Genomic DNA, 25,520 nt, shown 5'->3' with positions numbered 1-25,520 from the left:
CATTGGCTTAAATGGAAAATTTAATGAGGTTTTGGTTGAACTAAAAGTTTGTTAAAAAATGTTAAAAGTGGGTTCCGTTGTTTTGTAAACAATAATACAGCCTATTTTCAAATTCTGCACGAACTTAGGCAAATGTTGTTCTAGTAATGTCGCGACATGCTTGCGTAATTCTTTCTAGCAATTCCCCGAGTGACGCAGGTTGAGTTTTATAAACAACTGACTTGAGGTAACCCCATAGAAAAAAGTCAGGTGGCGGTAAGTCTGGTGACCTCGGTAGCCACTCAATAAAACCTCTCCTTTCAATCCATTTGTTCGGATAATTAGTATCCAACCAGTGCCTAACTGGAGCTGCATAGTGAGGAGGTGCTCCATCTTGTTGCAAGTGCAGCAAATCTTCGTCTAGAGCTAGGTTGCCTTGATCGTCGCTTTGGTTCTCCAATTCATGCACAATTAAAGGTTCGATGGTGTTTTCCAGCATATGGAGATAAATGTCGCCACTTAAATTGCCTGGTATGAACAAGTGGCCAATTATAGCATCGCCTAATATTCCTGCCCAAATATTCAATTTTTAGGATATTGAGTGTGACCTTCTCTGAATCGATGCGGGTTCGCTCCAGTATCACTCCAGTACCGACAGTTTTGTTTATTTACATTACCATTACCAGCATAAAAGTAAATTCATCAATGAAACAAATATTTTTTAACATTCTCGGTTCAACGCGAATTCTTTGTCATGAGTTCACAAAACTCAATTCGTCGGTCTGGATCATCATCGCCTAGTTCTTGAAGAATTTGTGTTTTGTACGGGTAAAACTTATGTAATTTCAACACCTTTCTAACCGACTTATGTGAAAGTCCTGTCATTGCAGATACTTGACGTGTTGATGCAGTAGGCTCTATTGCAAAATTTCCAAGGACCTCAATTTGGGATGCTTCATTCAGTAATCCTGGAGCATCCCTTTTTTATTTTGCACTGATCCCGTTGACGACGTACACTTGACTTATACGTAAATAACAATGGTTCTGGCAGGCAAAAATTATTGAATCTGACAGAACCCAAAAAACAGATGTTTTCAACTTGTTTTGCAAAAACGGCAAATTAGGTTTTTTTTAACAAAAGAAATTCTTACGGGCACTTATCATTAAAAATAATAGTCCGGGAGATAGCATTACAAATACAAAAGTCATAGTAAGCCGGCTGAGATTAACACCCTGTATAATTATTAAACAATAATTATACAGGGTCATCAACAGAATCAACGAAAACCTCATTAAATTTTCCATTTAAGTCAAAGTTTCACAATTATTGCTTCACCCTGTATAATTATTATTTATACCGTTGGATAGCATTTTTTATATTTTCTTTTGTCTTTTCAATGATATATCATAAGTAGGGGTTTGCAATTTAAACTTTTTTGTTTGTGGTGGATGGGGCATAGGGGGTTGATGGAGGTGAGTTCTCTTTCATGTCATTTTAGTTCCCCCTTACTATTGTTACGATAACTAATGACTCATCTAAACTGTAAACTACTACTTACTATTACACACTCTAGGAAGGCAACGGGAAACCACCTAGAGCCTAATCTTCCCAAGAAAAAATCATGGAAATGGCTGATAAATACAACGGCCCCGAGTACGGGCGCTCCTTAAATGGAGCAGGGGTACTAAGAATCTCCCGCTCAGCTAGAAACATGAACACATTTATGAAACTAAGTTCCTGTAGTTGGCTGTATACCATATATTAAAAAAATTTTAATAAAATCCTTTATAAAAAGGTATATAAAAACCCAGTCGGGCTATGTTAAATAGACAAAACGTTTACGGAATACATATTCCATCATCAGTGTCCTAAAAAAGTATGCCCTGTAACGTTAAGAAAACTAAATATATGATAGTTAGCAATCAAAATTATATACAGGATGACGGTATAAAAGTCGGAGATGCCACACTGGATAGAGTAGAGAAACTCGTGTATCTCGGCAGTAATATAAATGAGAGCTGTGATCCAACCGCAGAAATTAAAAGCCGAATAGAACAAGTCCGAGCTGCCTTTGTAAAAATGAGAAACGTACTTTGCAGTCACGATCTTAGCATTGACCTTAGAGTTCGAATGACATCTTGCTACATCTTTCCTGTCCTGCTGTATGGAGTGGAAGCGTGGACTCTAACTGAGGCTATCCTTAGACGCTTGACAGCCTTTGAGATGTGGGTATATAGACGACTACTGAAAATAAGCTGGGTCGACAGAGTTAGAAATGAGGAGGTCCTTAGACGGCTGAACCAAACAATACAACTGGTCAATATAATAAAGAAACGCAAGCTGGAATACTTCGGTCACATTATGAGACACCCTGAAAAATATGATCTTTTACATCTGATCATTCAGGGAAAGATCCAAGGTAATCATGGTCCTGGTAGAAGAAGAACATCGTGGCTGAAAAATCTAAGGCAATGGTATGAAAAATCAACTACATCGTTATTTAGAGCTGCTGTCAATAAAGTCACGATAGCGAATATGGTAGCCAACATGATATCCGACAGTAATCGAGGGCCAGGCAGGAGAAGACACTCGTGGCTCCAAAATCTGAGGAAGTGGTTCGGGCTCACATCGGTCGAACTATTCAGAAGCGCCGCAAATAAGATCAGAATTGCCATGTTAATAGCCAACGTTCGCAACGGACAGGGCACTTGAAGAAGAAGAACATGATATCCAACGATCGATAACGGTCATGGAACTAGAAGAAGAAGAAGAAAAGGGTCGAATAAATTCGTTGGCGACCGAAGGTCAAAAAAGCACAAAACAATGTATCCGACCGGTCTTCTTCCATGGTGTTCGAGACAATTCAAGGGTCAACACAGGTCAAAATCCGTGGGCTTTGAAGAGATTCCCGAACAACGGCTGTTTGATATATATATATATATATATATATATATATATATATATATATATATATATATATATATATATATATATATATATATATATATATATATATATATATATATATATATATATATATATATAGTGGAACTTACATTGTGGGAGGCAGTCTGAAAATATAATCGAGTCGAGTTTTGAAATGTTACGCGCGTATTGTCGGGATAAATAAATTGTAATAAGTGTTGTAAATAATATATAATAGTCTCCCGTTTTATACCGCTGTCGCGGCTTTGGGAGTATAGCAGGGTAGTCTGCTATATCTAGGGCCTACGGTATACAAGGAAGGTAACATGGCCAGTGCTACGCTTCAACCGTCTATTATTACCCCTGGTTTTACCCAAGGTACTCATTTTTTATTCAGGCTGAGTCGACCTGGGGCCTATAGACATTTTTAAAATGTCTAGATGTTCTTGCCGGCGGTGGGATTCGAACCCCGGACCACCGGCTTGCGAGTCAAGCATCCTACCGCTTGCGCTACGCAGGCCCTGTGTTGTAAATACATTATTTAATTATAGTGTGAAATAAAGTAGTTATATTGTATATTGTACAAATAAAGACTTTAAATAAACTAAGTGTTAGAACATTTTTATAATAAATAAAGTGAATAAGTTAGACTAATAAACTCAGTTCATTATCCTAGAAACGGTTTCAAGCATCTTTCGATATCAGCTTTTGTTCGTGAGATATAGCCCATTGCAAGTTTTAAAATTGACATACTGTAGAATATAACATTAAAATTATCATTTAATTTAAAACTAAATATATTATTCCTTTTTGTTATAGTATTACTTATTATACACAAATAAAGGAGATATACAAAAATGCACAAACTACAGAGCCATAAAACAATTTCGTCACACCGTGAAAATATGGAAGAGAGTAATTGATAGACATATACGTAAAGAAACCGAAATATCCGATAATCAGTTTGGCTTTATGAAAGGAGGTCAATACCAGATGCAATTTTCATTCGGGGCAGCTAATGGAAAAATCATCACGGTCCTTTAAAGGGCCAAGCTCTCTATGCCATTTTGTTCTGTCCCTTTGTAATAATAAATGATGTTGGTGATCTGATGAGGTGCCCTTTAGGCCTAGTTGGTAAATCAATACATTTTAATTCACTATCTTATTTTATTGTTTATGTGTAGACTGCACTGTTGAAATATTTTTTATCATGTTTTGTTTGATTATAGTGGTAATATATTTTCCACTAAACTTACGCTGCACATACATAGATTTCAAAGATTTAGGCGGCCATATTTATATTTGGTGTAATTTTGGTTCTACGTTCAATTAAATTAAAGGAAAAGTATATATTTTTTACAACAAACCTATATTTGTCATGTTATAAAAAAACAGTAATAGTTACAATACACAAATGAATGAAAACTCAAAATTAACAATAAAAAAAAATATATTAATAATCATTATCTTCCGGTTCAGACGTCTCCATTGACTCTGTGTTTGGGTCAGCAGGTAATAAAAGTGCAATCGTTTCAAATAGAAATGCCTTGCGTGAAGGTTTTTTTATTTGTCTCAAGCAACTAATGAAGGGATCTGAACTTAACAAAAGCCTATAATATACATCTAAGTTACACTCTTCCCTAGAAAACTTTCTAGCAAAATTTAACCCGTATTATCGGAAATTCTTGTTCCGGGCCTCTGCAGCTTCTTCTGATAACTGTCCTATTGGAAGTAGCGATTTTTTTATGACTTGGCTTCCATGTATCAATAGCTTGTGCATGGTTGGCCTCATTGGATGCCAAACATACATTTCCACGTACAATTTTGCTGTTTCGTATGCATCAGCATCTATTTTGTGGCCACTTGAAATAGTTTCTAAAATTACCTTGAATCTGTAAATCATATCAAAGCTAATACCTGTAATGTCTGAAGCCAATTCGGGATTTTCAAAAAATCTGCGGCTTGCGTTGCCATCAATGGTGTTGCCAAAGTTGGCTTTTGGCAAGTCTGGTTTCATTCCGAAACCTCTCCTGAATTTCCGACTTCTTTTGGGCTTCTAATGCCTTTTCTTCTTCACTTTTGTTTTTCCTGTATTTTTTTACAGGTAGTTTATACGCAAGGTGTATCATACTTTGCGTATGATACACCGAATTCCAAAGCTTGAATGTTTACAGTATTTTTCATTGACAAATCATTAAAGTTCTTTGAGGTAGCTAAACAAATGTAACACTGGGATGTTGACTTTGTGTCTGTGACCGCGTTGTACCCCTTACGATCAATCATACTCATTTTGAGTTGGTGCTCGAACGAAAATTCTTCTTCATTTAACGTAACAATTGTATAGTTCAGTTGTTTAATGGACTCCTGCACATATTTTATCTCTTCTTTAGTTACATCCGTTGTTTCTTTTACAAATCTAAATTGAATTGGCCGGCAAAACTTTGACGAAGAAGGGGTTGGATTTTGCCATATACTTTTACTACCGTTTCCACAAACAATGCGCAAAGGTACAAAGAAACTCATAAAAATGTTGGCATCTGGATCAGTATCATTATTGAAACTTTGTTTAAATTTGGATTGTTGGGCACCGTCACAACCCCATTTGCAAGTTATCATTAAAGACTTCCTCTCTTGCTCGTTAAGTCGAATTAGCACATCTTCTAGGTATTTTGATAATCGTGTCGCGGTTAGATCCATTAGGCACTGTAAGTTAGTCTCTGTGCAGGTAGATGTAATTTTTAGAGATTCTTTTGGCGGATAACACTCTTGTTTAGCTTTCAAAACAACATCATAGCAAGGGAAATGTTTTGGATTTGTTGCTCTTATTATCTCATACTGCCGTCTCGATAGATCAGCTTCAACTAACATCTTGAGTGCTTGCAGAGGCGCCAATGGAGGTAGCTCATCCTTGTCGCAAACTTTACTGTAGGCTTTTCTATATTTACTGGCCCGTGTTGGTGAGTTCGTAATGTCGTTAAGCAATTTTGAGGCGGTCCTATGTCCTAGTGTCTGCAACACAGATTTAGCAGCGTGGACAATAACTTCCTTATTTCTTCCGTTTTCCTTTGTTTACTACGCTCACTTAATTCTCCAAAAGACTTGGGTGGTCTAACTTGAGTGAAAGCTGTTTCAGTGGAAATCTCGAATGTTCGTTCTAACCACGATTAGTTATTTTTCAGGAAAACATCTAAGTGTTTATTTGCTTTTACTCATCGTTGCTTAATTTGTGATTTTATATTAGAATATCTTTGTTTGAAGACATCTTTAGCCTCTTGGTTGTGCCCATAACGCATTAGGAGAAAATTCTCATAATAGTCAAGTTTTTCATTTAATGTTGGTAAAATTTGACTTTGTAGTTGGTCAAATATGTATTGACGAGTCACTACTTTAGTACCCGATGCAGTAGGTAGACCTGAAATAAATGAAAAACGAGTTTAATACAAAATAACGCAAACTCAATATTTTGCTATATTTGACATAGAGCATTTCAAAGGGGCTTAACTCAAAAAAAGCGCGAATTTGCTGTTTTTTATAGAATTACTTAGTTACATACGTCAAGTATAAATTATGACAGGGACGGACTAAGAAGTACTTTAAAACAGTTATTGAATATAAATTTATGTAAAAAAATACATTATGAACAAGGTAATGTTTGTCGTATTAAAAATTAAAGATAGATAATATGAACTGAGTTATTTTGTTTTCAAAAACAATAGTTCTCACCTGTATAATCGCAATCCATCACAATTTAATCGAAACAATTAGCTTGAAATGAATAATGCGCTTAAGAAAGTTATAAGTTTAGGAGAGCGTCGAAAACTAACAGGTACACACTCGTTCACTGTCAAATTCGAATGACAGGAGGCCAACTCCTGCGTTTCGGTCGCTACTGGTGGGGATGTTATATTGCAGCTGGAACTGTTGACTCACCGGAACGGTCAATAGCTTATACCGTTATTTCGACTTTTTAAAAATGACTTTTGACCGATAAATGAAATAAATGAAAAACGAGTTTAATACAAAATAACGCAAACTCAATATTTTGCTATATTTGACATAGAGCATTTCAAAGGGGCTTAACTCAAAAAAAGCGCGAATTTGCTGTTTTTTATAGAATTACTTAGTTACATATGTCAAGTATAAATTATGACAGGGACGGACTAAGAAGTACTTTAAAACAGTTATTGAATATAAATTTATGTAAAAAAATACATTATGAACAAGGTAATGTTTGTCGTATTAAAAATTAAAGATAGATAATATGAACTGAGTTATTTTGTTTTCAAAAACAATAGTTCTTACCTGTATTATCGCAATCCATCACAATTTAATCGAAACAATTAGCTTGAAATGAATAATGCGCTTAAGAAAGTTATAAGTTTAGGAGGGCGTCGAAAACTAACAGGTACACACTCGTTCACTGTCAAATTCGAATGACAGGAGGCCAACTCCTGCGTTTCGGTCGCTAGTGGTGGGGATGTTATATTGCAGCTGGAACTGTTGACTCACCGGAACGGTCAATAGCTTATACCGTTATTTCGACTTTTTAAAAATGACTTTTGACCGCCTAAATATCTAAAATCTAAAGTTTATTCATTTAGCAAATTCCCATTTGTAAACATAAGCAGGTGTTGATATTCTCCCTCTCATTCGTCAAGAGGCTATTAAATATAATTTATTGCCGTAAGCCAGACAAATTCTCATGTTACAGATCCAAACTTGCCAGTCTGTTTAAATTCAAAATTGTAGCGTGTTGCTTTTTTATTCAAAATGTTTACTTTGTTACGTATCTCTCAATTAATGAATATTTTATTTTAGCACATTTTCCTTCAATGGAACATTACAATTTTGCTCACAGTGATTAAATTTCAAGAAATTCTTACACTAATAGTTTCAAAAGAAAATATTTTTAAACATCATATAATATACCTCAGTACCACCCTGTTTGGCTTTCACGTGCGTTTATTGACAGATGGGAATTTGTAAAAATGTAGTTTATGTATGTGCGCTGGTAGATATTCTGTAGTTCAAAGTTATATCTACGCCTCTATATTCCGTTTTCACAGATCGCTCCGAATATTTTGCGTAATAATTTATACAGGGATGAGTGCCTTAAGAATCGGCAAAATAACGCAAAAGATAGAAAACATAATACGTTGTGAAATAAAAAGAGATGAAAGTAGTAGAGGTGAGAAATTATCGATATTAACCCATAATTTACTTTACATTACATTAGAATTATCGAAAATTTCCCACCTTTAGACGTTAGCTTCTGAGCTGGTTGACTTCTGTCATAGTAATACGTACCACGTAATGTAAGTAAAAACAGTTTAAGTAGGAGTATTTTTTATCCAGCATTAAAGTATTGATCAATAATAAACTATGATTTGAGACGTCGCATACACTCTTCTTAATACAGAATTATCATAGCTTGTTATTCTGTATTCGTCAACACAGAATTAATTATTAAATTACTACTAATTAAACTGTTTACTTACATTTGCTTTATTGTCTTCAATCAGTTTTTACTTTATGCGAAATTTAAAAAATGTAAATATTCGACGTCATACTTGTAATATTATGACTGAGTCAACTAAATAGCTCATAAGCTAACGTCTAAAGGTGGGAAACTATCGATAGTCCTAATGTAATTTAATGTAAATTAGAGGTTTCTATCGATAATTTCCCACCTCTACTACTTTCATCTCTTTTTATTTCACAACGTGTTATGTTTTCTATCTTTTGCGTTATTTTGCCGGTTCTTAAGGCACTCATCACTGTATATTATATATATTTTGTTTATTACATATTGTTATCACCAAATTTATCAAGAGTACTTGTTAGATGCCAGTATCAAAGAGTGTCTTGGAAAAATCGTTATTTCCCTGGTCTATAATAGATCATCCAACAGGAAAAGAGATGAACGAACTAACCCAGGAATAAATATCGATGATATATAAGGGTATATTTAAATAGGAGTTTAATAATGTTGATAATAGATAGTTTGAGGTTTTTTATGGGTCATAAAAATAGATTGGATTGAGATTAACAAATTCCACCGATAAAATTCTACGATCTGAGAATAAGATGTAACAATGTAAAATATTTTTCTGGAAAAAAGTTAAAATCACGTTTTTATATGTTTGCAACTTTTTCTCTTGAAAATGTCACACATCTCTGGGATTTCTTCATTCATGATTGCCGGTCTCCCTGCGTGTTTTCCGACCCACATTTCCTATTTTCCTGAATAATTGAACACAACGGAGAACGGGTCTCTTAAAATGGACGAAGGAGAAACTCTTCTAAAGAATATTTATATGCAATCTTATGGAATACTACACCTCCGCGCCATTAGCTGTACGCCAACTCTGAAATAAATGTCAACCTTTTTTCAAGAATTCCTTGAATTAGAAAGACCTTAGTAGTATTTACTATGCATGGCTCAGTATTATTTATTAGGTATATGTAATTTACTACTAAACATTTTCTTACTTGAAAATGTATTACAATGAACCAGAAATGTCTCTAGACCTTTAAAAACTTGTTTATTTAGATATTTATTAGATATTAATCTGTGTTAAATGTAGTAATTAAATAAGAAATATTTAGTAAAAAATAAAAATATTACAGATAATATTAATAAAAATGATCTCATACCCTCAGCCCCTTGGGAGAAGGTGGGATCTGGAGTGAAACGTTTATCGCTAAGGGCAACTCAAAATGGATGAAATCCTACAACGTCTTAAAGAAATGGAAAAAAGAGATACCAGAATTATAGAAGACAAAATAGATAAAATAACAAATGATCTAATTAGTCTACAAATAGAAAGATAAAAAAAGTTAGAAAAGGAAATGTGAAAAAGAAATATTATAATTCATGGAATAGAAGAAAACAGAAACAAAAATATCGAATTTATACGTAACAAAGTAATAGATATAACTGATAGAATAAACATGAAAATAAATGGCGATGAAAATAGAAATATACCAAATTGGAAACCAGCAAAATTCGAGGAACAGACCTGTAAAGGATGAGCTCAAAAATGAAACAATAACAAAAAAATTATAAAACAAACAAAAAAATTAAAGAGCACGAACATATTTTTACAAATACAAGAGGACGTAACTCTATGATTGACATTATAACAAACAGACAAATACACACCAAGAATATAATAGATGTGCGCACTTTATCTTCCTCCAATGTAGGATCCGACCATGGCCTGGTACTAGGAAAAATAAATATAGCAATCACCACACAAGGCAAGCGAAATACAAAAGTATAAGAAAAGTTAAACATAGAAAGTTTAGAAGAAGAAGAAGGGACACAAAATTTGTATAGAAACAGACTAAGAGAAAAGCTAAACAGCCATAACCTAGAGAATAAAAAGAATATAGAAGAAATCTGGAAAATTATTAAAAAATGTATCCTACAAGCAGCGGAAGAAGCTTTAGGTAAAAGAAAAGTTAACAGAAATAAACGGGAATACAAAACTCCATGGTACGACGAAAGGGTGAAAGCATTAGCAAATGAAAAGAAACAAGCTTTCCTAACAAACAAAGGGGTGAAGACACCGGAGGCACGAGAAGACTACGTGAGAATCAGGAATCGAGTAAACCAAGAAATAGATAACATCAAAAAAGAACACTGGGAGAAATTTACTAAAGATATGGAATACGACCTCTATTGATCCCAGAAAAGGTGTGGAAGATGATAAGGAGACAAAAAACAGAAATGAATGAATTTGTACGCATAGATAACATTACGGAGGAACAATGGACTGAGCATTTCACGAAGTTATATGGAGAACTTTATGCTGCGAACCGCAGCACAATAGACGCAATTTTTATTATCAGATAAATAAGAGAGAAGTCTATTCAATATGGAAAACCAGCATACATGTGCTTTGTAGATTTAAAGTGCTTTTGACAGGGTGAAGCGAAATGACATCTTAAATTTATTACAAGCTGAACAAATAGACAATCAGATAATAAGGACAATTAATGAAATTAACAAGAACAACAAGACCAGAGTTATATTGCCAACAGGGGAAACAGAATGCATAGAACTAAAAGGAGGAATCCGCCAAGGAGACTCGTTCAGCCCACTCGGAGCGCAAAAAATCACGATACTATGCTATGCCGATGATGCAGTACTAATTGCTGATAACGAACATGACCAAAGGCAGCTCCACACCTTCAATATCACAGCAAACCAACTTAATATGAGAATATCAATAGAAAAAACTAAATGTATAGTGATCAGTAAAGAGCCGCGTAGATGCAAACTAGAAATAAACGGCAAAATTGTAGAACAAGTAATGAAATTCAATTACCTAGGAGTAGAGATCACTAGTGACAAGGATATAAGAACAGAGACCACAAGGCAAGCATCAAAAGCGACTAGAGTAAGTGGTTGCCACCGAGAAACCATATGAAGAAACAAATATCTGACCACGGAAAGCAAAATGAAAGTATACAAGACAACAGTAAGACCAATCCTAACATATGCAGCGGAGACAAGGACCGATACAAGAAAGACGAAACAACAAATCAACAATATCGAAATGAAAGTATTAAGATCAATAGCGGGCATATGATTATGAGACAGACAAACCAACAGAAGTATACACGAACAATGCAAGATTCAAAATATTAACAGGTGAATAAAAACAAGAAAAAAAAACTGGTACAAACATGTAAACCGAATGCGACCAGATAGATTAGCGAACATCTGTAAAAACAACAAGCCGTATAGCAGAAGACCCGTTGGAAGGCCGCCAAAAAGGTAGAAAGATACAGTCAACAACGACTGAAACAGAATAAGAGGCAGACAAACAGGAGTAATCCTAGTCGCACGAAGAAGAAGAAGAAGAACATATTTTTAAATGAAGACTTAGTCTTCTTCTAAAAGTATTAGATCAAAGAAGATATCTACCACAATACTTGAAAGAAGCGAGAGACAAAGGAGAAACAGCCTACATAAGTAACAACTGATTAAAAATTGAGAAGGAATGGTATACCCAGAAAATATTAGGATATGGAAGAAAAGCCAATGAACCAACGGCAGAGACACAAAAACAAATTATACAAAATCGTAAAGGAAGAACAGCCAGCGAAAGAGCTACAGAATTAGAACATAATATGATGAAGAAACTGTCAAAAATAACTAAAAAAAACTTATACATGGTGTTCAGAAACTCTCCTGACAAACGAAGACCGAAGATTCCTCAGATAATTTTAAGAAAATTTAATCCAATTCACTTAGTCCGAAAATGCTTCCTAAGGGAGTTGGAGATCTTTGAAGATGGCGCATTGTAATTATTAGTTTTTTTTTTAAATACCTCTAAAACTCTTCTATTTAGAAAAACCAAAACTATATGATAAAGAAACTGTCAAAAATAACTAAAAAAAACTTATACATGGTGTTCAGAAACTCTCCTGACAAACGAAGACCGAAGATTCCTCAGATAATTTTAAGACAATTTAATCCAATTCACTTAGTCCGAAAATGCTTCCTAAGGGAGTTGGAGATCTTTGAAGATGGCGCATTGTAATTATTAGTTTTTTTTAAATACCTCTAAAACTCTTCTATTTAGAAAAACGAAAACAGTACGATTATTTATTCTCCAGAGTTAAATCGATTCCATTAATTGTAAATTTCTAGTACCGGTCATAGGCGTCCGTTTTGGATAGGTCAACGGTTATTTTAACGGTTATGTAACTTTTAAGCATTTAAGATACTAGATTTTTAAATTATCAGGTAATTTAATGCTAAAAGGTACTCTCACTTTAAGGTGGTATTATACACCATTTTCTAGAAAAATCGATTTGAAAATTTTTCGTTTTTTTTTGTCATGAAAGGTAAATTAATAGGTACCTTAATTAATTTTTTTAAATTATCTTTTGTGTCAATAAATGCAGCACAAAATTGGTAAAAAAAGTTTTTGGGAAAAGAAACAAAAAATCAATTTGAAATAAAATTTTATTTCAAGGTTTTTAAAAACAAAGTATTTATTACGATGGAACGAAACTAACTCAAAAGAACAAGCATTAAAGGTAGATGGTTACAAAGATGCTCGATGTGATGGGCATTAGTGTCTATGCATAAATTTGATCTTTTGCTTAGAGAACGCCGAATTCTTGCAAGAATTCCAACATTATTTCTATTGCATTAATTCGTTGCAAGCATGTTGTATCCTTAGCCAGAGTTGTGCATGATTTTGTATCCGAACGGAATAAACAAATGCTTTTATGTATCTACAAAAAAAAATAATCGCAAGATTAAAACCCGGTGACCTTGCTGGCCATGTAACTGGACCACCTCTTCTAATCCAGTGGTCTTCGTAGTTATTATCAAGAAAGTCTCCTTCATTCCTACTAAAGTTGGCGGGACAGCCATGTAGAAACAATAAGTTTTGCAGAATATTTAGAGGCATATCATTTAACAAATCAGGTAAAACATTTTGCAGAAAATGCCAATAATCAGCACCATTTAAACGAGCAGGCAATTCTACAGGTCTAAGAAGATAATCGTCAACTATTCCTATCCAGGCGTATATGCTAAACCTATGCTGATGCTTAAACTCTTGGACAACGTGGGAATTGTCACCAACTACGAATAATAATGTACATTATTTACATTAAAAATTACATTTTGGTAAATGTAGCTACGTCGTAAAACAAAATTTATCTGAAAAAAATCTTTATTTTGATTTTTTTGATTTTGTAACCACCTAGCGGATTCCTCACGAGCATGAAAATTTCCTTGTAGCAGTACTTGTACCTTTGTAAAAGGAAAAGGATATAAATCGTTGTGTATGATATTTCCTACGGAAGGATTTGAAATTGTGGGATACATGACAGATAGTCTTCGAACTCTAATTTCTGGATTTCCCTCAACATCCATTAACATAACATCTTCATCTGCTGCTGTTACATCATTATATCGTCCTGTTTTATTACTTTTTGGGACCACTGAATCTATTTCTCTTAGTCGTTAATGTAGAACTGTAAATGTTGAGTGAGTGGGATGCTCACGCTTGGGAAATTTTTCAGCGTATCTACGTTGTGCTGCTCAAGCATTAAACCTCATTTCGCCATAACTAAATGCATATCAGCGTATTTCTCATTAGTAAAGACCATTTTTTGAATCGAAGTTGTTGTGTTTAAATACCACAAAGTAAAGAACTAAAACATAAAATTTGCGAAGTGACAACAATTTCACAATGAAAAATATATACTTTAGTGACATTAGTGATGATGATGTGGAAGAAGGATATTAGGTATTTAGAAAGTGATCATTTTACGGATAGTGAACAAGAACTAAGTGAAAATGAACAGCAACAAGACTCAGAAATGATATCTAGCGAAGATGAAGAAGAGTGTGTCAATTCTAGCAATTATTACCATGGAAAAAATAGGTATAAGTGGAGTAAAAAGGAGCCAACTAAAAACAACGCCTGCTCACAATATTGTTGTACTCCCATCAATCCGTTCAAAAGTAGAAAAGTCAACGAGTCCCGTTTATTATTTTAATAAATTGTTTTCACCACATATCTATAGTCTTGTTGTCAAGAGAACTAACGAAAAACTAGCAACTTTTCGACCAAAATATCAACAATATAAAAAAGACAAATCCGAGTTGGCTGATACTGATGAAATAGAATTGAGAGCTTTCTTGGGACTGCTTCTTTATACTTCTATTGATAAGTCAAATCATGAGGAAGTACGAAGTCTGTTTGCTACGAATGGGAAAGGAAGGTCTATATTTAGAGCAGTTATGTAGCAGAAACGTTTCCTGACCCTGATGGTCGCCTTAAGGTTTGAAAATGCCTCGGACCGAGAACAAAGAGCAAGGGATAATTCAGCTGCTGCTATCCAAGAATTCTTATTTGTAAGCAATTCAAAAGATGCATATACGGTTGGGAAAAATGTGTGTGTAGATGAAATGCTGGTAGGCTTCAGAGGCAGATGTCGCTTTAAAATGTATATTCCCAGCAAACCCTGTAAATATGGGATAAAAATCTTATGTATGACTGATGCACGAACTGGGTATTTACATAATGCTTACATTTATGTTGGGAAAGGTTCAGATGGATTTAGCCTCACAAATGAAGAAAGAAGAATGAGCATACCTACTCAAGCAGTTATAAGATTAGTCAAACATCTTTACAATACTAATAGAAATGTAACTGGTGACAACTGGTTTAGTTCAGTTGATTTAGTACATCATCTACAACAACATAAACTCACTTACGTTGGCACAATGCGAAGAAATAAGAAAGAAATTCCTCCACAGTTCCTTCCGCGACCAAATCGTAATGAAGACGATACTTTGTTTGGATTTACCAAAGACCTAACACTTTTATCCCCTACAACTAAGAAAAATAAAGCTGTGATATTAATTTCTTCCGTGCATCATTCCATAGAAGTAGATGTAGATAATGGACTAGCAGAAATAAATTCTTTTTACAACTTGACCAAAGAGTGTAGACGCGATGGATGAAAAGTGTGTAAAATATTCCTGTAGCTGCAGAACACGTAGATGGCCCTTGGCTATTTTTATAAAATAGTAGACGTATGTGGAGTAAATTCATATATTATGTTTACTTCGATTCCCGAAAATAATTGGACTATATTCAAATTTATAGAAACACTGGCCGATGAACTCGTTTCCTCACATTTGCATAGAAGATATGAAATGCCAACATTACAAAGGCAGCTGAAAGTATCCTTGATATTCCCGAAAATAAGACTAACGAGGAAGAAAAGCTTGAAATAAGAAAATATTGCTTTATCTGTCCATCCAAATTAAGAAGAAAAACTGCAATATTTATGCACAACGTGTCAAAAAACCCATATGTTTGCAATGTTCTCGAAAAATTTGTATAAATTGTACCAGGGTAGAATAGATTTTTCTGTTTTTGTTACAAGTCCCAAAGTTTGATTTTTTTCTTTTTCACTAAAAATGACATTACAATATTGTTTTATTATTAAAAACTGTTTTATTGCATTTTTTAGGTGCCAGCTTGACAAAAACAGCTTTTTTAGCCAGGAGTCTGTCAGACTCATGGTCACCATTTATGTAATTAAAAATAGGGTCACCAGTTAAGGGTTAAGAAAAACTAATTTCAAGCAACCATCTTCAAAGAGCTCTAGCTCCCTTAGGGTACGTTCATAACGGAGACCATGGCATCGTATCCTCGCCTAGATCATAGCACTGACAGTGAACGCTCGCATTTAAAGTAATGCATTTATTTTACCTGGCGATCGAAACGATCCTATGGTCGGAATGAGGGTCAGTGGTCGGCGCCTCGTTGGAAGCGCCCACTTAGGCGAAAGCATTTTCGGACTAGGCGAATTGGGTTAAATTGTCTTAAAATTATCTGAGGAATCTCCGGTTTTCGTTTGTCAGGAGAGTTTCTGAACACCCTGTATAAAGGATACAGGTCAAAAAACAACTAAAGCATGGCCTACTGAAAGCAAAACAATCATTGACCAGGCCAATGAAAAAGATAGATGAAGGAGACGAATAGATAAATAACACTATCATAGCATGCTGGAACGTAACATCACTAAATAGTAAAGAAATATCTGTCCAGCGCTGTCCTAGTCAAGCACTGGCATGCCAGTATGACTAGTGCCAGCTACTGAATACGTTTAAACCTGGCTTTATACTACTCAGACGTAGAAGAGAATACGAGAGCGAAAGAGTGAGTAGGAATAATAGTAAACGAGACTATACAAAAGAAAGATCTACGTCCCACAAAACACACTAGATACAGTTGGAGGAAAACATCAAAGAGTTCTAAAAACAGGAGACTGGAACACTAAGATAGGAAATTATATAAACAAAGGAGACGGACGCATGGTCCTCATCTAGGGATTCATAAATTTTTTAGTGGAAATATTTTTAAGTAAACAATCAAAACGTCAAACTCATTATTGTGATCATAACTTAAAAACTTGTCTATTTAGAGATTTGACGTCAACACTCAACAGTCAACTTTTTCAGAAAAAAAGGATACACAAAATGGGATATGCTAAATTAAAATCATATAATAAATAAAAAAAGTTATTGCAAAATGAACAACATAATCGTTGTATTTGAATATTGTTAATAACTGTTATCATTTATTAAAATTTGTTTAAATGTACCTGAACGGTTTTTATCGTGTTTGAATTGTATGCAAAAGATGGGACAAATCGGTTGAATAGTTTTTGCCAAATTAACTAGACATTATCTAGGAATAAAAACAATAAGGGCGGAAACAATATCTAAACAAAAAATAATAACCGCCTTCTCTTCAGGTGGCTCGCTGTTTACCGATAAACTCTCAGGCGATATCCTCCCATCTATCTCGCCATGTTAAAGAATAATGAATTATACAAAAAAATTTAATCTATATAATATATAACATTTACAACAAGGTCAACAAAGGCCTTATCTACAACAGCGGTATACTACTATCTTTTTTTATTTTACGGTGGGAGAATAGCAATCGATATAGAGGTATTCTACTTGCTAAAAATATTAATGAGGCTGTACACAAAGATCTCTTTTTAGTTCAGTGCAGTAGCGGCTCGTACGTACAAGTTTAACAGTTGAAGCTGGATACAAGAAATAAATTATTATTTGAATATTTGATAAGGATGTTCTGTAAGGTTTTATTCGGTTCAGCAGGGCGCTAAAAAATAATTTAAATTGATAGAGTTGCGGCATTTTAAAAGAAGTGTGGGTGTATGCTTAGAAGATTATGTAGTGAGATTTGAGGAACATTAGTACTGGCTAACTACAGTGATCACCTTTAAAATCTAATAAAAAAAAACAGACCTGTGATCAGTATGAATTAAAACTCAACGTTAAGAAAACTATAGGATGATGTATTAGTCGGAGATGCAGTACTCAGTAGAGTGGAGAAACTCATGTATCTCAGCAGTAACATTAATGAAAGCTTGGATCCAACCTTAGAAATTTAAAGCCGAATAGAACAGGGCTAAACAACATTTGAACAAACAAGAAACGTCCTTTAGGTGAGGAAATGAAGCACTAAAAAGCACTAAACCTACTAATTTTGCGCTGCAAGATGAATCGCTGTACAGCTTTTTTCATTCGATTCGAGTGGTGTCAGAGTTGTGCATAAGAAAAATACATTTCCAAAGTACATAGAAAATGAAAAATTTGCAACTAAGAAAATATGGACATAAATGAGTTCAATTTTGTTGCCTGGGGGTTTTCGAGATCGCTCGATACGAATATAATAACCACGATGATCTTCGAGTTACCTGGTGCCCAGGATGGACCCCGTCTCCTGGTGTATATGTTAATTTCAATCTAAATCCGTCAATATTCATTACTCGAGGTTTTTCAAGGTCACTACATGAATGTGATAACTGATGATTCTCGACTACCTAGAGGGTGGACCTTGACTTCTGGAATTTTGTGTTATTTTCATTCGAAATTACTCAAAAGTCACTACTTAGAAGGTTTTAGAGGTTGCTGAACACAAATATTATGACGGCGATAATCTCTAAAGTATTTAGTGCCCAGGGTGACCTCATCTAGAGTTTTATGTTAATAAAAATCGTAAATAACAAGTTAACAAAAAACTTCAGCAGACGAGGTCCACGCTGGGCACCAGATAACTTAGAGATCATCGGCGTAATATTCGTATTTAACAACTCCAGAAACAGCCCAAGTAATGAATTTTGACTGATTTCGAAGAAAAATATAAAACTCCAGGAGACGAGGTCCAACCTGGCCTCCAGGTAGCTCGAAGATCATGTTCGTAATAATATTCGTGTTCAGCGAATTCGAAAACCTCTCAACTAATGACTTTCGACTGATTTCGAATGAAAATAACAAAACTTCAGGGGACGATGTCCACACAGGCCTCTAGATAGCTCTAGGATCATCGCCGTCATAATATTCGTGTTCAGCACCCTCTAAAATCTTCCAAGTAATGACTTTTGACTAATTTCGAATAAAAATAACATAAAACTCAAGGAGACGAAGTTCACCCTGAGCACCAGGTAGCTCAAAGAACAGAGCGACCTCGAAAACCTCCGAGTAACATTTTTCTTATGCACAAAAGCAATTTTCATTTTATCGCCATGAATTTTGTTCAGTAATTTGCTTTATCTGTACACGATCTTCCACTACGAAAACCCTGTTTTTCATCTGCTAAACTTATCCTCTGATTTATTAGTACTTCTAAGAGTAGTTTTCTGGCTGTTTTTTATCTTCTTTTTTGAATAGTAGAATTAGTTCGCTCGTTCTCCATTCTTTCGGTATTTTATTGTATTTTATATTTGTATTAACTAATGTTGTTAGTTGTTCTGTCATTGCGGCTCCACAATATTTCAGTAAATCGTTTTTTATCCCGTCTTTACCTGCTGCTTTTCTGTTCTTCAGGTTTTCAAGTATTTTCCGAACTTCCTGTACATTTATATTAAGGCTGTTTTAGCAGTTCAAGTACACTGCGATTTGAAATGGGCGTATCACTTACTTTTCTACACTGCTTACGCGAGACCATCTTTACTCAGTGCCGCCGGCTGACGGGTAGTTTAATGACAACAAATACATTATTCTCCATTCAAATTAGTTTTAACACGAACTAACTGACCGTACGTTCATGAGATTTGACGTCACGAAGGCGATAACGATGAAACTAAGCCTAATGATGAGTAACACGTTTCACTATTAGATTTCAGTATTTCTTAGCAATTTTCTTTAAAATTGGAACACGCTTTTCTCGACTATTACTGAACACAGAAAGGTGAAACAAAAATCAACGATTACAGAAAAAAAAACTCTTTCGAGTGATGGGCGTAAAAAGTTTGGTTATAATAGAACGTTAAACAGTATATTCCAATTTTTCAACAGAAGTTTCAAAAAAATAAAAAAAGTAAAACCATCAGTTTAAAGGCAACATAATTTCGAATAACGTGTCCAAATTTCGAGACATTTTGTCAGTAAATAACAGAGAAAACACTGTCCCTAGGTTTTGGTGCACCGATAAAACAGCCTTAAGTTCTTCATTCGTGTTGAAACAGTCACATTAACAATGAGATGAAGTCAAGAATATATAAAGCCAATGTAACACCAATGATGACATATGTCTCAGCAACAAGAACCGACACAACCACCACGCAGCTACTGGAAACGGCAGAGATGAGAGTGCTGAAAAGAATTACAGGAAATACGTTGAGCTATCGAAAGAGAAGTAAAGACATTAGCAGAAAATGTAAAAACGTACAATGTATAAATGAATGGACACACAATAGAAAAAAAGAATGGAATAACCACATAAGCAGAATGGAGGAGACCCGTGTCGTCCAAATTGCAAGAGATAAGCCACCAATCGGCAGAAGAAGTATCGGACGACCGAGCAAAAGATGAAGTAACAACCTTCCATAGAGGTATTAATCCGCCAATGAACAAACAGAATTTCTTATAAAGAGGAATAAGAAGAATTCTGTTCAGAAAATTTCCTAGCACTTTCCCGAATCGAATCTTCTTCTTCTCATGGCGCCATCTCCTTTCGAAGGTTTGGAGATCCAAATGGCAGTTGTAGTTTTGGAAACTGCTGGGCGAAAGATTTCTGCGGATGAGCGGTCGAACCATCTCCTCAGGTCTTTCAGCCACGAGTTCTGGCGTCTTCCTACTGATCTTTTGCCCTGTACTTTTCCTTCCAGTATAACTTGAAGTAATTCATATCTTTCGCCTCTCATCACATGACCCAAGTATTGCATTTTCCTTTCTTTGATTATTCTTAGTAATTCTTTTTGTTTACACATGCGACGAAGTACCTCAACATTAGTAACTCTTTGTACCCATGGGATTCTCAACATTCGTCTGTATATATACATCTCAAAGGCATCTATTCTTTTTTCTATTTCAGAGTCCATTGTCCAACTTTCACAGCCATACAGTAAGACAGAAAAAACGTAACATCTGATCATTCGGATTCTAAGCTGTAGACTAAGCGAACCGAATCGAATACAAAAAGCAATTTCACAGCAATTGGTAGGTAACTAGGTAACTTTGCTGCGGAAAATGTGTAGGTTTAGTGCTTCGCCTACTTTGCAGCCACAATCTTAATTAAGACCGTATTCTGTCCTCTGTTCGATTAGTGATCTTCTGGTTTTTCATGCTTCTATAATTGTATCTAGTTCTTCACATGTTCCTAGCCAAAAAAAAATGGTTTGCCTTTTTTACCACGTAATTCAGTCTGAGGTTTGCCTTTCGATCTTGTGTAACGCTATTCTTGTCTCTTCTATCATTATGTTATATTCCTGTATACCACCAAAATTTGATTTTCGATGGGGAATGTGTACATATATGTTCCTAAATTTCGGATATTTCTTCCACATAGTATCACTGATTCCCTCCTTCGGATTTAGTAGATAGTTTCAGTTTGTATAAAAAGACAGTAGAATCATTTTAGAGGCTATTTTAGTTATACATAGGGCATTCTATTTTTTTATCTTGATGATGATATTATGACCGTATTAGCATTTCTGCGATTTCATCCATACATCGCTTATCTGTATATTTAAACATCTAATATTTTAGTGAAAGTATGTTTATATTTAAAGAAGCAATTCTTGATAAACCATCTTATATCATTGTCATTGACTATCTGTCCATAATTCACCACCTCTCCATAATTCACCACATAATAATGGCCGAAAACTGAAGAGTTTTAGCAGTGAGAAAAGGCTTATTATGTAATAGAGACAGGAGACCGGCTTTGTCTTCATCCTGATAGTGGCACTCATAGACGCCTTGCAGAGATAACCGATCTAGTGATAATTAATCAGTTATCGACAAGGGTTAAAATAATTAAATTACTGGCTACTATATAGCTATTAAAAATTAGTGGTTAGTGAGAGAAGGGTAAAAATGTAGGGTAAAGGGAGTATTGTTGGGGATGGGATAGGGGTATAGTTTAATGCCACATCATAAAAAAAATAAAGATAAAAAATTTTGTCCAAAAAAAAAAAGAAATGTTTGGAGGTGGATCATCCTTATCACTTAGGGGTAAGAAAAATAGATTACAATCTATTGTCAGCCTACCTAACACACTAAAATTTTATAAAAATTGGTCCAGCTGTTTCGGAGAAGTGAACACTGTGACACGAGAATTTTATATGTATATAGAAGATAGATAATAGCCTTATTATCAAAGTACTGTATGTTAAATACGGGCTTTACTGCAATAGTTATTATGATTTATTAAATAATGGTTTTTTAAAATTATCTCGACGAATTATTGATGGATCTGAACGTAAAAATTTAAATTAACCGTCTCTTCATAACACAATAGTTTCCTAATACAAATGCTACAATAAAAAACTACATTTTCGGAATTTGGCCTTTGGTTATAAAAAATAGGTGTTATCTGACAATACGTCGATACGTATTTCCATTAATTATATCCCAAACTTTGCAAAATCGTGAAACGTTCCACATTCAGAACTATATCCCCTCTATGCCTTAAAACGATCGGATACCTGTAATATTTTTTTTTCGCCCATTAGTTTTCTAAAATGGGGTACAGGTAAAATCCACCAAAGAATATTTTAAATGCACCAACGGCAAGTATTATACCAACTCCCACGCGGACGAGGTCTTACTGTAAAGTTGATAATTCTATAATAGTGGACTTAGCTTCCTCAACCTCTAACCAATGCCCGCCACTGGTTAATATCGCTCACCACAGTTGTTTACAATCGCCTTTGTATAATATAATCTGCTTATATAATTAAAATGTTTATTCACGCAACTTTATGATTGGTACCGCACATAATACAAATACATTATGAAAATTGTGTAGATACGTTAGGTATGTTGTGAATAACGTGATATTATAAATAATTCATTAGATATATCAAACAAATTCTAATGCGTGTATCAACTATGAACGTTACAAAAATGGACATAGAGGGCGAAATATATTACAGAATAAACTCCTGCACAATGGTTTACCATAATAATAATAGATACAGTAGCGAACCTAGAATTTTCCTCTTGGGGGTGGTTTTGGTTGTGCACCGAAATTTTTTTTATGATGCTACCTCCATTTTGAGTCCTTAAAATGTGTGAGTAACAGTGTCGAAATAGGGCCCTGGGGGGAGGGTTTAACCCCCAACCCCCCCTGGGTGCGCCACTGAAGAGGTAAATATTATATTTATATGGAATTACCACAATTGATTGGAATAAAAATTATATTTTACATTACATTACATACGCATAGTATACCATGGACAAAAAGCTAAGCACAAACAAATTCAACAACATTTTAGAACACACTCTCCCTCCAATGGCGCTACAGTAGAAGTCGAGCCTTTGCCTCCCTCAGTATCCGCCTACAAGTATCCCTTTCCTTACTCATCCCCAATTTTTCTTTAGTATCAGTTCTCACTTCGTCTATCCACCTACTCCTTGGTCTTCCTACTGGCCGATAACCCATCATAGTTCCACTAAGCGTTCTACTAGGTGTTCTGTTATTATCAATTCTGGTAAGGTGAATTGCCAGCGCAATCTTTATAATTTTGTATAATTATAGAGGGTTCTTTGTAATATTGATATAACTCGTTGTTGAATCTTATTCTCGACACCATTGTCGCCAGTATCCTTCTTAATTTTTTTCTTTCAAAGTATTAAGGTTTATTGTTTTTTTTTTCCATAGTCCAGGGCTTCCCAAACTATGCGACGCGACGCCCTGGGGCGTCGCGTGTCAGCGCGGACTTTTAATACAGAAAATATATTTATTTGATTTTAAATGAGCATAAAATATATGTATTAATAAATAAATCATATAAAAATATAACATCAAGTCGATAGACCCTTGAATTAAACGAAATTATTCAAAAAATTGTTCAATCCGAAAAAGGTCCACGAAATTATCCGAAAATCGGATAATTATCCGGACATTGGTAACACTGGAGTCGAGTGTTTTTGGCGTCACTGGCGGAGTTTTTTGCTATCAACAATGGATACTTATATTCAAAAGAATAGAAAACGGAGTGAAGAATAAGGTGAGAGCAGTAATGTTAAGTAAAAAGAAGAAGTATAGAAAATATGACGACCAATATTTGGATTTTGGATTTACCTGCGTTATTAAAGGGAATATAGAACTTCCACAATGTGTTGTTTGTCACAAAGTGTTGGCGGCTGAAAGTATGCTTCCTAATCAACTAAAACGGCATTTGGAAAGAACTCACCCGTCATTTACAAGGTAACCCAAGAGACATTTTGTAAGAAAATTGCGAGAGCTAAAACATCAGACCACGGCTTTGGTTTCAAGAGCATCAATTCCTACCAAAGCATTGCTCGCCACTTACATGGTAGCTTACTTAGTTGCCAAACGTAAAGAACCACATACGATCGCTGAGGAACTAATCTTACCTGCAGCGGTTGATATGGTAACAGTGATGATTGGAAAATCGGCAGCTAAAGACATAAAAAATGTACCTCTTTCAAACAATACGGTTAGTCGCCGTATTCACGACATGGCAGAAGATATTAATCAGCAAATTGTGGGGAAACTTTCAGGTTTATTTGCCATTCAACTGGACGAGGCGATTGTACGGTACATACAAGAAACAAATATACGCGAGGATTTATTATTTTGCAGAAAAATATGTGACAGTTGTAAAGCTATCGATCTATTTGAAATTTACAACTCCTATATGACTGAAAATAATATTAACTGGGATAACTGTGTAGGCGTGTGTACGGATGGTACCCGAGCGATGTCTGGACAGTATGGAGGACTACAAGCTCTTATCAAAACCAAGGCTCCAAGTGTAAAATGGACACATTGTGTCATACATAGAGAGGCCTTAGCAGCAAAGAACGTTACACCTGAATTAAGTGTTGCGATGGATAGCATTATTAAAGTGGTGAACTACATTAAAACACGACCCGTGAAATCAAGAATTTTCCATAAACTTGGTGAAGAAATGGGGGCCGAGAACCCCTCTTTAATTTGTTATTGCAACTCTCGTTGGCTGTCCAAAGGCAACGAACTCGCACGTGTATACCAATTAAGAAATGAATTTTACACGTATCTACATACAGAATCACATGATGATGCGCAAAACTTATAAGTTTATAATAAAAGTAGCTGTGACATATTTAACAAATATAACTCTGTGACATATTTAACAAATTAACTTAACAAATTAAATGATCTTAATAAGCCTTTGCAGGGAAACAATACTCATATCCTACAATTGGCAGATAAAATTACTGAGTTTCAGAAGAAATTGCTTTTATGGAAGAAAATATTAGAAGATCAAGAAATTGACTATTTCCCTGCTTTACAAGGTATTCTACAAAAAAAAATCGATAGAATTCCTTGATCTTTCTTTAAAAATAAGTTTACACAACACATGTTATCATTGAGCGAACACTTTAAGAAATATTTTCCCAAAGATATGGAGCAATATGACCGAGTCAGAAATCCTTTCCTGTCATCCACGCCATCGACACTTTCAACAGAGGAAGAACAACTGACAGAATTGTCCTGTGATTCCAGCCTAAACCTTCAATACGACAAGGATAGACTGTTTGAATTTTGGAGCTCACTTTCTCATGAAT

The 25,520-nt window shown here is 34.8% G+C and overlaps 2 protein-coding genes across 5 annotated transcripts in view; one reads left to right on the top strand and one right to left on the bottom strand.

Annotated features, from left to right (window-relative positions):
- Tpst (tyrosylprotein sulfotransferase) overlaps positions 1 to 25,520 on the bottom strand; it is a 533,460-nt gene that overhangs the window by 503,469 nt on the left and 4,471 nt on the right. The gene's annotated exons all lie outside the window — the stretch shown is intronic.
- On the top strand, positions 24,260 to 25,027 carry LOC140442377 (protein FAM200A-like). The gene has a single exon (XM_072533450.1). The coding sequence runs from the start codon at positions 24,260 to 24,262 to the stop codon at positions 25,025 to 25,027; it is 768 nt and encodes a 255-aa protein (XP_072389551.1).

The sequence above is a fragment of the Diabrotica undecimpunctata genome, chromosome 5, assembly GCF_040954645.1.
Source record: "Diabrotica undecimpunctata isolate CICGRU chromosome 5, icDiaUnde3, whole genome shotgun sequence".
Classification (NCBI taxonomy): Eukaryota; Metazoa; Arthropoda; class Insecta; order Coleoptera; family Chrysomelidae; genus Diabrotica; species Diabrotica undecimpunctata.
The sequence above is the reverse complement of the archived record's forward strand: the minus strand, read 5'-3'. Positions and strand labels throughout refer to the sequence as shown.

Bases quoted from the DNA above. Each gene is read 5' to 3' on its own strand.
- LOC140442377 (XM_072533450.1), top strand. From the start codon at position 24,260: ATGGTAGCTTACTTAGTTGCCAAACGTAAAGAACCACATACGATCGCT.